We start from the raw sequence: 13,017 nt of genomic DNA, 5'->3' as shown, positions 1-13,017 counted from the left end.
TTAAATATAGTTAAATAAAGGAGAACTATGTACAAAAAACTAAAGGAAACCATGAGAATGATGTCTCACCAATTAAAGAATAGCAATAAAAGGATAAGATTTATAAAATTATAAAAGGAACCAAATAGAAATTCTCGTATTAAAAAGTACAATAACTGAAGTGGAAAACTGACTAAAGGAGATCACTGGCATATTTGAGGATAGAGAAAAAGAAACAAAAAACTTGAAGGTAAATCCAATGAGATTACCCAATGTGAGGCTCAGAAAGAAAAAGGAATGAAAAAAATGAACAGAGCCTAGGAGACCTGTGAGACACCATCAGGCATTCTAACATATGCATAATAGGCATTCCAGAAGGAAAGGAAAGAGAAAAGAGGCAAAAATAATATTTGAGGAAATAATGATAACAACGTCCCAAATTTTAATGAAAGAGGTGAATATTGATATCCAAGAATTTCAGTGAATCCCAAGTAGGAGAAACTCAAAGAGACCCACACAAGCACATATTGTAATCAAACAATCAAAAGCCAAAGACAAAGGGAAATTCCTGAGAGCAGTAAGAGAGATGAGACTAATCATGGACAAAGTATCTTCAATAAGATCAACAGCTGGTTTCTCACTAGAAACCAAGGAGCCTAGAAGGCAATAGGGTGACTTATTCAAAGTGCTGAAAGAAAAACATCACCTGGCAACCAATAATTCTATATCTGTCAAAACTATCCTTCAAAAATGAAGGAGAGTGGCCGGACCGGTGGCACAAGCAGTTAAGTGCACGCACTCTGCTGCGGGGGCCGGGGGTTCACCGGTTTGGATCCTGGGTGCGCACTGATGCCCCTCTTGTTAAGCCATGCTGTGGCAGCGTCCCATATAAAGTGGAGGAAGATGGGCACGGATGTTAGCTCAGGGCCAGTCTTCCTCAGCAAAAAAAGAGGAGGATTGGCATCGAATGTTAGCTCAGGGCTGGTCTTACAAAAAAAAAGGAGAAATTCAGACATTTCCAGATAAACAAAGACTGAGAGAGTTTGTCACTTGTACGCCAACCTGACAAGAAATGCTAAAGGGAATCCTTAAGGCTGAAAAAAAAGACACTAGATAGTATCTCAAATCCATAAGAAGAAAAAAGAACACCAGTAAAGTTAACTACATTACTTACGTTTTCCTATAGTATAAAAGTTAGTATTAATGTACTTTTGGGTTCTAACTTCTCTTTTTTTCATATATAATTTAAAGGACCACTGTCTAAAACAGTAATTATATAACTATGTTATTAACATACAATGTGTAAAGATGCAACTTGTGACAATAACAACATAAATGGGGCAGATCTATATAGGGGAAAAATTTTTGTATGCTATTGAAACTAAATTGGCATTAATTTGAACTAGATTATTATAAATTAAAATGTTAATTGTAATCGCTGGGGCAACTGCTGAGAAAAAAACTAAAAAATATATAGTAAAAGAAACAAGAGGGGAATTAAAATGGTACGCTAGAAAAATCTAACACAAAATAAAGCAGTAAGGGAGCAATTGAAAAACAAAGATTATATAAGACATATAGGAAACAAACAGCAAAATGATAGAAATATATCCTTCCTTATCAGTAATTACATTAAATGTAAATGGATTAAGTTCTCAAAAGGCAGAGTTTGCAGAATGAATGGACTAAAAAACTCATAATCCGACTATATGTTGTCTACCAGAGACTCACTTTAGAACCAAAGATACAAATAGGTTGCAAATTAAAGGGTGTAAAAAGGTATTCCATACAGATGGTAACCAAAAGACAGTTGGCATGGCTATACTAACATCAGACAAAATATATTTTAACACTAAATTATTACAGAAATTGTGGCAGACTGAAAGAGACAGAGAAGCACATTATATAAAGATAGAAGAGTGAATCAATTAGGATGATATAATAATTATAAACCCATATGCACCTTACAGCAGAGTTCCAAAATATATGAAGGAAAAATTGACAGAATTGAAGGAAGAGACAGTTTTACATTAATAGTTGGAGACTTCAATCAATAATAGTAAGAAAAACTATACAAAAGATAGACAAGGAAATAGAAGACTTGAACAATAATATAAACCAACTAGACCTAACAGACATGTAAAGAACACTTCACCCAATAACAGCAGATTGCACATTCTTCTCAAGTACGCATAGAACATCTAGAATGAAACACATATTGGGCCACAAAACAAGTCTCAATAAGTTTACAAAGCTGTAAATCATACAGAGTATCTTCTCCAATCACAATGGAATGAAATTAGAAATAAAAAACAAAATGATATTTGGAAAATTCACAAATATTTAGAAATTAAACAGCTCATACTTTTTTTTTTTACATTTAAAAAAAATTGCGTCAATGTGCATAACAAAAAATTTACCACTTTAACCCTTTTTAAATGTCCAGTTCAGTGGAATTAAAGTTCATTAATGTTGTTGTGTAACAATCACCACTACCCATCTCCAGAATTTTTTCATTGTCTTAAACTGAAACTCAGTACCCATTAAACAATGACTCCCCACTACTTCTGTCTCTAGAATTTGACTATTCTAGGTACTTAATTTAAGTGGAATCATACAATATTTGTACTTTTGTATATGGCTTAATTCACTTAGCATAATGCCTTCAAGGTTCATCCTTATTATACCAAGTATCAGAATTTCATTCATTTTTAAGGTTAAATAACATTCTATTGTATATGTATACCACGTTTTCTTTATCCATTCAGCCATCAATTGACATCTGGGTTGTTTCCATCTTTTGGTTATTGTGAATAATGCTTCCACGAACATTGGTGAACAGATATCTGCTTAAGTCCCTACTTCCAATTCTTTCGGGCACATGCCCAGAGATGGAATTGCTGGATCATATAGTAATTTTATGTTTAATTTTTTGAGGAATAGCCATATGGTTTTCCACAGTGGATGCAGCACTTTATATTCCCACCAGCAATGCATAAGGGTTCCAATTTCTCCACATCCTCACCAACACTTATTTTCTGTTTTTTTGATAAAACCCATCCTAATGGGTGTGAGGTGGTATCTCATTGTGGTTATGATTTGCATTTCCCTAATGATTAGTGATGTTGAGCACCTTTTCATATACTTGTTTGTCATTTGTACGACTTCCTGGAGAGACGTCTAAGTTCTTTGCCCCATTTTTGAATTCAGTTGTTTGTTGTTGTTGTTGAGTTTTAGGAGTTCTTTGTATGTTCCAGATATTAATTTCTTATCAGATATATGATTTGAAAATATTTTCTCCCATTCTATGGACTGTCTTTTTACTTTGTTGATAGGGTGCTTGGATACACAAAAGTTTTTAAACAAACAATACACTCTTAAACAATCAATAGGTCAAAGAAGAAATCACAAGGGAGATTAGAAAATACTTTGAGATGAATGAAAGCAAAAACATAGCATACTGAAACTAATGGGACACAGTAACAGCAGTGCTTAGAGGGATTTTTTTGCTATAAATCTGTACATTAAAAAGAAGATAGATCTCAGATCAATAACCTAACCTTTCTCCTTAAGGAACTAGAAAAAGAAGAGCAAAGTAAAAACAAAGCAACCATAAGGAAAAATATAATCCAGATTAGAACAGAGATAAATGAAATAGAGAATAGGAAATCAACAGAGAGAATGGATGAACCCAAAAGTTGGTTCTTTGAAAAAATCAACAAAATTGACAAATTTTGGCCAGACTGACCAAGAAAGAAATAAAGAAGACTCAAATTTCTAAATTTAGGAGTGAAAGTGGTGACATTACCACAGACATTCAGAAATAAAAAGGATTATAAGACACTACTATGAACAGTTGTATGGCAACAAACAAGACGAAATTAGAAAATTCCTAGAAACACACAAACTACCAAAACCACCTCAGAAAGAAATAGAAAACATGAATATACCTATAACAAATAAAGATATTGAATCAGTAAGCAAAGACCTGACAACAAAGGAAATCCCAGGATGAGTTGGCTTCACTGGTGAATTCTAACAAACATATAAAGAAGAACTAAAACCAATCTTTCTCAACCTTTTCAAAAAAGTGAAAGAGGAGGGAACACTTCCTAACCCATTCTCTGAGGCCAATATTATCTTGATAGTAAAGGCAGACAAGGACATCACAAGAAAAGAAAAATACAGGCCAATATCCCTTATGAGTATAGATGCAAAAATCCTCAACAAAACGCTAGCAAACTGAATCTAGTAGCATATTAAAAGGATTATATACTATGACCAATTGAAATTTATCCCAAGGATGTAAGGATGGTTCAACATATAAAAATCAATCATTATAATATAGCATATTAATAGAACAGAGGAAAAAACCCCCATGATTATCTTAATAGATGCAGAAAAAGCATTCACAGAATCCAACACACTTTCATGATGAATACACTCAACAAACTAGCAACAGAAGGGAACTTGCTCAACATGATAAAGGGCTTCCATGAAAACTCACAGCTGGTATCTTACTTAATGGAAAAAGACTGAAAGTTTCCCCTCAAACATTGAGAACAAGATAAGGATGTCTCCTCTTACCAATTCTATTCAACCTTGTACTAGAAGTTCCAGCCAGAGCAATTAGACAAGAAAAAAAATTAAAATCAATCCAACATTTTAAGAAAGAAGCAAAACTATCTATTCTCAATATAAATTAATTTATATTGATATAACCAAAAAGAATAAATATAACCAAGGAGCTACAAGACTTGTACACTGAAAACTGCAAAACATTGTTGGAAGAAATTAAAGAATAAGTGGGAAAACATCCCGTGTCCATTGATTGGAAGACTAAGTGTTGTTAAGATGGCAGTACTCCCGAAATTCAATGCAATCCCTATCAAAATGCCAACTTCCTTTTTTGCAGAAATGGACAAACTGATCCTAAAATTCATATGGAACTTCAAGGGACCCAGAATAGCCAAAATAATCTTGAAAAAGAAGAAGAAAGTTGGAAGATTCATGCTTCTAGATTTCAAAACTCACTCACTACAAAACAATGGAAATCAAGAGGGTGTAGTACTGGCACAAGGATAGACATATAAATCAATGGAATAGAATTGAGAGTCCAGAAATAAACCTATATATCTATGGTCAGTTGATTTTGATAAAGCTGCCAAGACCATTTGATGCTGGAAAAGAATAGTCTTTTCAACACACGGTGCAGGCATAATGGGTACCACATGCAAAAGAATGAAGTTGGACCCTACCTTCACATTATATACAAAAATTATCTCATAATGGATCAAAGACCTAAATGTAAGAACAAAAACTGCAAACCTGTTAGAAGAAAACATAGGGGTAAATTTCCATGACCTCAGATTTGGCAATGGATTCTTAGATATAAAATGAAAAGCATAATCAAAAAAGAAAAAAATTAGATAAATTGACTTCATCAATATTAAAAATTACTGTGCATCAAAGGCCACTGGAAAGAACTTGAAAAAGTAACCCAAAGATTAGGAAAATATATTTTCAAATCATATATCTGATAAGGGTCTGTTATTCAGAATATATAAAGGACTCTTACAACTCAACAACAACAAAAAACAAACAACTCAATTCAAAACGGGCAAAGGATTGATTGGACATTTCTCCAAAGAAGATATACAAATGGCTAATAAGCACATGAAAAGATGATCAACATTATTAGCTATTAGGGAAATGAAAATCAAAACCACAATGAGATACCCCTTCACACCCACTAGGGTGGCCATAATAAAATAACAAAAAACAAAAAAATAGAAAATAACAAGTGTTATTGAGAATGTGGAGAAACTGGAACCCTCATATACTGCTGGTGAGAATGTAAAATGGTGCGCCTGTTGTGGAAAACAGTTTGGTGGTTCCTCAAAAAGTTAAACATAGAATTACCATATAACCAAGCAATTCCACTCCTAGGGATATACTCAAGATAATTGAAAACCGATGATCAAACAAAAATTGTACGTGAATATTCTTAGCAGCCTTATTCAGAGTAGCCAAAAAGTGGTAACAAAACAAAGGTCCGTCAACTGATGAATGGATAAACAAAGTGTGGTATATACATACAATGGATAATTATTTGGTCATAAAAAGAAATGAAATACTGATACATGCTACAACATGGATGAACCATGAAAGCATTATGCTAAGTGAAAGAAGCCAGACACAAAAGGCCACATGTGTGATTCCATCTATATGAAATGTCCGCAATAGGCAAATCCATAGACACAGAAAGTAGATTCTTGGTTTCCAGGAGATAGGGGGAGGGGCAAATGAGGAGTGACTTGTTTAATGGGTCTGTTTAGGGTGCTGAAAATGTTCTGGACCTAGTGAGTGGTGATGGTTGCACAATATTCTGAATGTACTATAATCTACTGATTTACACACTTCGAAATGGTTAAAATTATAAATTGTATGTTATGTATATTTTACCTAAAAAACAATGCTGTTAAGAAAATGAAAAGGCAAGCCACAGACTAGAAGAAAATATTCACAATACACTTATCTGACAAAAACTTCATATCTAGAACAGAAGAACATTAAAAGGTCAATAATGAAAGACAAACAATCCCATTACAAATGAGTAAAAGCTTGAAATGATACTTCACCAAAAAAGATATGTGAAAGCCCAAAAGCACATGAAAAGGTGCTCAAACATTGTTAGTCATCAGGAAAACGCAAAATAAACCCCCAAATGAGGAAACCATTTACACATACTAGAATGGCTAATATTAAAAGCACAAACCATACCAAGAAATATTGCCAGGATGTGGTATATTCAGAACTATCATGTATTTATGTGGGGAAAATAGCACAGCCACTCTGGAAAACTGTCAGTTTCTTATAAAGTTGAATGTATACCTACTGTATTACTCAACCATTCTACTCTTACGTATTCATGGAAGAGGAGTGAAAGCATTTGTCCACACAAAAGACTTATCTATGGCTATCCATAGAAGCTTTCATCATAACAGCCTCAAACTGGAAAGAACCCAAATGTCTATCATCAGGTGAATGGATCAATAAATTGTGGTGTATTCATGGAATACTTGGTGATAAAAAGGAATCAACTATTGATACACGCAACAATGTGGATGAATCTCAAAAACCTTATGCTGAGCAAAAGAAGTGAGACACAAAAGAGGACATACTGTGTTATTCCATTTATGTGGAGGTCAGGAACAGGCAAGATTAGTCTACGGTGATAGGAATGAAAACAGTGATTATCTCTTGGCAGAGTGACTAGAAGGAGACACAAGGGAACTTTCTAGGATGTTGGAAATGTTCTTTTGTAGAAATCCTGATTGAGGAGGTGGTTACACGAATGTGTATACATTTGTAAAAACTCATCAAATTGTACACTTAAAATCTGTGCTTTTTATTGTCCATAAATGATACTTCAATTAAAAGTGAGAGAGACACATGTGGAATATATACTAACACAGAGAGAGAGAGAAGAGTTTGGTGGTTACCAGGGGGAAGGGAGTTGGGGGGTGGGCACAAGGGGTGAAGGAGCGCATTTATATGGTGACTGACAAATAATAATGTACAACTGGAATCTCACAATGTTATAAAATATTATGACATCAATAAAAAAAATGAGAGAGAGAATGAGAGGAGAGGAAGCATAGACAGTGAGTATAAGGCAACTGTATTGTGGGGTCTTGATAGAAGGGATTTAGAGAAATAAGCCAGTAATTGGAGGAGAAACTGAGACCAAGAGTATGTATGTGTGTGTGTCCATGTGTGTGCCTGTCTGTGTTCCCATGCTTGTATATGTGTGTGCATGCGTATCTTTGTGTGTATCTTTAATGGGAGATTTTGTAAGCATGTTTACTACTGATGGTGATGATCCAGTAGAGGGAAATTGATGATGCAGAGAAAGAGGCATGGAGGGGGAAATTACAGCACAAAGACCTTTAGTAGAAGAGAGGTGAAGGAATGTAGGATGCGTGGAGTGTCTTGGAAGCAGGGAATAACTTTGTTCCCTTTGTCTTCAGACAGTTGAACCAGAGTCAGTGAAAGGAAGTCACAAGTAGGTAGATCTTGGCTCAGTATGAAAGGTTTTTTAGAGAAGTAGAACTATTGCCCTCTCAGGCTGCCTGAGGGGTAGTGAGCTGTTTGTCATAAGAGAAGTGAGGGCTGCTATAGCAGGAAATGCTAGCCTCAGATGAGGAAGAAGGAAGTTAGCTTGGTTCGGGACACCTGTTGTCTCTGGGCTGTCCCACCCATGGGTCTGAGAATCCAGGACTAGATGGATGGGGATGTAGGGCCACCCTTGCTCCACGCTGCATGCCTGCCAGAGTCCTCTCCTACTTTCTGCAGATGCTGGTGCACCTGTCTACTTCTACGAGTTTCAGCATCGGCCCCATTTCTTCAAGGATGTGAAGCCAGCTTTCATCAAAGCCGATCACACCGATGAAATCCGTTTTGTCTTTGGAGGTGCCTTCCTGAAGGGTGACATTGTTATGTTCGGTAAGGAACTGGCCTCAGGGGCTCCTGCTCTTGCAGGAACATGAGCTTGGCATGACCTGGGGAGAAGACACTACTCCACACTGAGGATGAAGCCCCTCACTGGCCCCAACACTACACAAGAGCCTGGGAAGACTGGTTGGTTGGATTTAATGAATGGTTTAAGGACACAACCTTTCCCTGGAAAATGCCCCCTACTCACGGTTTTAGAGACAAAGATGAAAAAGAGCTGCTGACATTTGCTTGATGAGTATTTCTCTTTGTACTAAAGCCTATTGAGGTGGGCACTTAGGGACACATGCATCTACTTTCCCTGAAAATTAGGATCACTTTCTTCTTTTTCTCTGACCACTGGTCTCACACTCCCTGTGTAACTGAACTCAAAGGGTTAGTCTCTTGGTGAGTGCAGATCCAAAGAGCACAACCAAGGCAGAAGTAGGTGAAGAAGGGTTTTGCTTGCACAAGCAATGGAGAACACCGGGGATAGCTCCCAAAGTGGTGTTTCTCTGAGCTCAGTGCTGGTGGAGACTATACACAAGAGAGCAGAGGATAACAGGTTTATTTGTAACAACTATGTTCATTTAGGACACATGGGTAGCAGGTAAACATGTTCTAAAAATGGCTGTTTGGGCCCTCCCAGAGGAGGAGAATTTAAGATGCTAATGTGTTATGGTAACTTTAGGACACTTGGTGCTGGAGCATTTTGCAGGGGTCTTGCTGCAAATATTTGAGTTTCTCTGCAAGATAGCAACATCTGCAAAATGGGAACATCAATTTCTGCAAAACAGAACACACAGTTTCTTCTTGTCTGAAAAACATTTGACAGACCCATGTTAGTTGTTGACCAGATCCTCAGTAACCCTTTCTTTGCCTGGTTCCCTGGTCACACCGGCACTTCCCAGAATTCCCATGAGGCTATGACCCAGGGCTTTAAAAGGCAAGAATCATGTTTTTCATAATTCCAGCCCAAAGTGGTCTGGATCCAGAAGATCTATTGTGAATGCTTGTGAACTGTTACTATGAGGTTAGCTCATTTATTCCCAAATTTACGACCTGTTCTATGCCTAAAATAAGAAGTAAATCAGATGAGGTTATCAATAGAAAAATTATAGGAACTGCACAAAGGAGATATACCTAAAATATTTAGCTAAAAAATTACACAAAACAGGCTCTTACCCATTTCATGCTGGCCTCTGGATGATGAGGACAGAGCCTCTCACATGGAGTGTGTCTATAGGCTTTATAGGGCACAATGTGGAACTATCTCCTAGATACAATTTTAGTAAAGAGAGAAAGATGCAGAATATGTGTCCTTATTATACTGAGTATGTAAAAAGGTGTCTGCTTAAACCCTTGCACATATCTAGCCTGCCTTCAGAGGGCACTCACGAAGCTGGTAACAATGGTTGCATCAGAGGCTGGTAGCTGGGTGTCTGGAGGGACAAGATGGGAGGGAAACTTATTTTCATTAGATACACTCTTCCCGCGTTTTGGATTTTGTACTTTGAGCAAGTATTACTTTTTCAAGTAAAGAAATGCAATAATTAATTAATTGTCTGAGAGAGATGGAGACATGGTCTCTGTCCCAAGGCATTGCAGGCTCATGGGAATGGCCGGAAGAGTGTTGGGTGGACAGGGACGATGTGTGTTCAGCCTCTGCCCTTTGGAAGCCAGGATTCCTTGGGCAGGTAAGGGCTGCTCTGAGCCTCAGTATCCGCATGTACAGAATGAGCACAGTGACTTGGTAGGCTGGTGAGGATCCAAGAGGGGGAGAGTGTGAAAGTGACTCATCAAATGTGAGACAACATGGGGTCTGGGCATCATTGTGAGAGCCGGGTTTTGTGATTATCTCCTTCAGAAGGAGCCACAGAGGAGGAGAAGGTGCTGAGCAGGAAGATGATGAGACACTGGGCTAACTTTGCTCGGACCGGGTAAGTAAACCTCCCGGCTTCCCCCACAACCAGGTGTCTGAGGATGAGAACATCACCCCTGTTCCTGCTCTCACTTCCAGCGATCCTAACGGGGAAGGTCTGTCTCTGTGGCCGGCCTATAATGATGCCCATCTCACAATGATGCCCAGACCCCATGTTGTCTCACATTTGATGAGTCACTTTCACACTCTCCCCCTCTTGGATCCTCACCAGCCTACCAAGTCACTGTGCTCATTCTGTACATGCGGATACTGAGGCTCAGAGCAGCCCTTACCTGCCCAAGGAATCCTGGCTTCCAAAGGGCAGAGGCTGAACACACATCTTCCCTGTCCAGACCGAGCAGTACCTGCAGCTGGACTTGAACATGAGCGTGGGACAGAGTCTGAAGGAGCTGGAGGTGGAGTTTTGGGTGGATACCCTCCCCCTGATAATGTCCACTTCCAGAGCGCTCCTCAGTCCTCTTTCCTCCTTGATCACCCTTTCTCTGCTCCTGCCTTTCTGTTTCTCTTTTGCTCCTTGAGAAGTTATGTCTGTGTGACTTCAGTTTTCCTTCTACTTCTGCAATTTCTCCTGAAATCATTAGTTTCATTCTGTGTTTAGCTACTTTGTGGAATCAGCTGTGTTTGCTGATGTTTTATGGACTTGGGAATGATGCTTAGGGAATTCTTTTCAACATTAAAAAATGCAGTTTGCCTTGGATAGCTACCAGATTTCTTCAATAAATCTGCAGGAGGGCTGGCCTATTGGTGGGCATAATAATGACTTTTTTACTCATGTGAAATAAAATCAGAATGTCAAATCTGCACAGGGAACAGAATTTAATTTTGGGCTGAATACTCTCCCACCACCCCATCCACAACATCCAGGATGAAGTGGACTTTCTATCAGAGAAGGTGTCTGTGTGTTACCTGAAACATGAGTCCTCCAACCCCAATATAGGTGGGTTTCAGCCACAAGGCAAGCATGGACGTCCTGAACATCACTGGCTTGAGCTGGGTCTCTTCTTGGGCACAGGAGACAGGTGGCAGAGGGGGGCGTGCTGGAGATCCTCCTTCTCAGCAGTAGAAGCCAGATGTCCTCCAAAGTCAGGAACTGAGAAGTAAAACGCCAGGCAGCAAGGTCAGGTCAGGTCAGGGACAAGAAGGAGAAAAGATGTTTCCCTGATGGGGTCAATGTTAATCCATCATTCAATAAATCTACATTGGGTGTCTGATATGTACCAGGCATATCCCCCCTGGGGATACAATGGTGAACAAAGAAATGCTCTCCACCAAGTGATGAGCAAACAGACAGTAAGAAAACATTCACACAAGTGACTATCTATCTTTTGATGTAAAATTGGTAAGTTCACTCAGGAAACATAAGGTATTTTAAGAAAGTGTAACATGGGAACCTAATTTAGATTGTCGTCTTACGAGATTCTCTCTGGAAAAATAACCTTTACCTTAAGAAAAGATGAACTAAAATTAACCAGATGATAGGTAGGGAGAATGTTGTATGTACCATCATTCAAAAGATGCACTTTTACTTTTTATATCCATAGAATCCCTATTATATCCACATCATCCCTATTACAACCATAGAATCCCTATTATATCCATAGAATCCCTATTATATCCATATCCTCCCCACTATATCCATATAATCCCTATTATATCCACATCATCCCTATTATAACCATAGAATCCCTATTATATCCATAGAATCCCTATTATATCCATATCCTCCCCATTATATCCATATAATCCTTATTATATCCACAGAATCCCTAGTATATCCATATAATTCATATTATTTCCACATAATTCATATTATATCCATATAATACCTATTATATCCATATCATCCCTATTATAACCATATAACCCCAGTTATATCCTTATTATCACTATTATAACCATATCATCCCTATTATATCCATATAATCCTTTTAATTTATCCATATAATTCATGTTATATCTATAAAATCCATATTATATACACATCATCCATATTATGTCCATACAATTTACCAGGATGGTTAGTTTTTCTTTGTGATTGCTGCAAGATTACCCACGAGGAGCAGAGAATACTAGGGTTTCTGAGATGTCAGTAACTGAGAGTCATCTGGGTCAGAGATCTCCAATCATAGCCTGCATCTGGCCCCCAGAAGTGTAATGTTTATCTCATTCAAGGTCAAAAATGCTTTGGAATTAGTTTCTAGCTAATTTTAAATTAGGGAAATTTCATATTAACAGCCATATTTCCAGCTTCTCCAGAAAAAAAAAGGATTTGGCAACATTGGAGCTGCATTCCCACATGGCAACCAGGGCTTCTGACAGCCCATCCAGCACATTTGTGCAATTAGAAGATATCCTTTCCTGGGGCCGGCCTGGTGGTGCAGTGGTTACGTGTGCTTGCTCCAGTGTGGTGGCCCGGGGATCACAGGTTCAGATCCTGGGTGCGCACCAATGCATCACTTGTCAAGCCATGCTGTGGCGGCGTCCCATATAAAGTAGAGGAAGATGGGCGTGGATGTTAGGGCCAGTCTTCCTCAGCAAAAAGAGGAGGATTGGCAACAGATGTTAGCTCAGGGCTAATCTTCCTCACCGCCCCCCCCCCA

The 13,017-nt window shown here is 38.2% G+C and overlaps 1 protein-coding gene across 2 annotated transcripts in view; it reads left to right on the top strand.

Moving 5' to 3' along the window:
* Positions 1–10,935, top strand: part of CES5A (carboxylesterase 5A) — a 36,922-nt gene extending 25,987 nt beyond the window's left edge. The window contains exons 11-14 of one of the 2 annotated variants that reach the window (XM_058528612.1): positions 8,338–8,487; positions 10,343–10,415; positions 10,496–10,541; positions 10,750–10,935. In XM_058528612.1, the coding sequence (XP_058384595.1) occupies positions 8,338–8,487; positions 10,343–10,415; positions 10,496–10,541; positions 10,750–10,935 (455 nt within the window). The remainder of the gene's footprint in view (positions 1–8,337; positions 8,488–10,342; positions 10,416–10,495; positions 10,542–10,749) is intronic. The other variant, XM_058528613.1, reaches the window with a different exon arrangement.
* Positions 10,936–13,017: the final 2,082 nt, after the last annotated feature.

The sequence above is a fragment of the Diceros bicornis genome, chromosome 32 (assembly GCF_020826845.1).
Source record: "Diceros bicornis minor isolate mBicDic1 chromosome 32, mDicBic1.mat.cur, whole genome shotgun sequence".
Lineage (NCBI taxonomy): Eukaryota > Metazoa > Chordata > Mammalia > Perissodactyla > Rhinocerotidae > Diceros > Diceros bicornis.
This window is presented reverse-complemented; position numbering and strand designations above follow the sequence as displayed.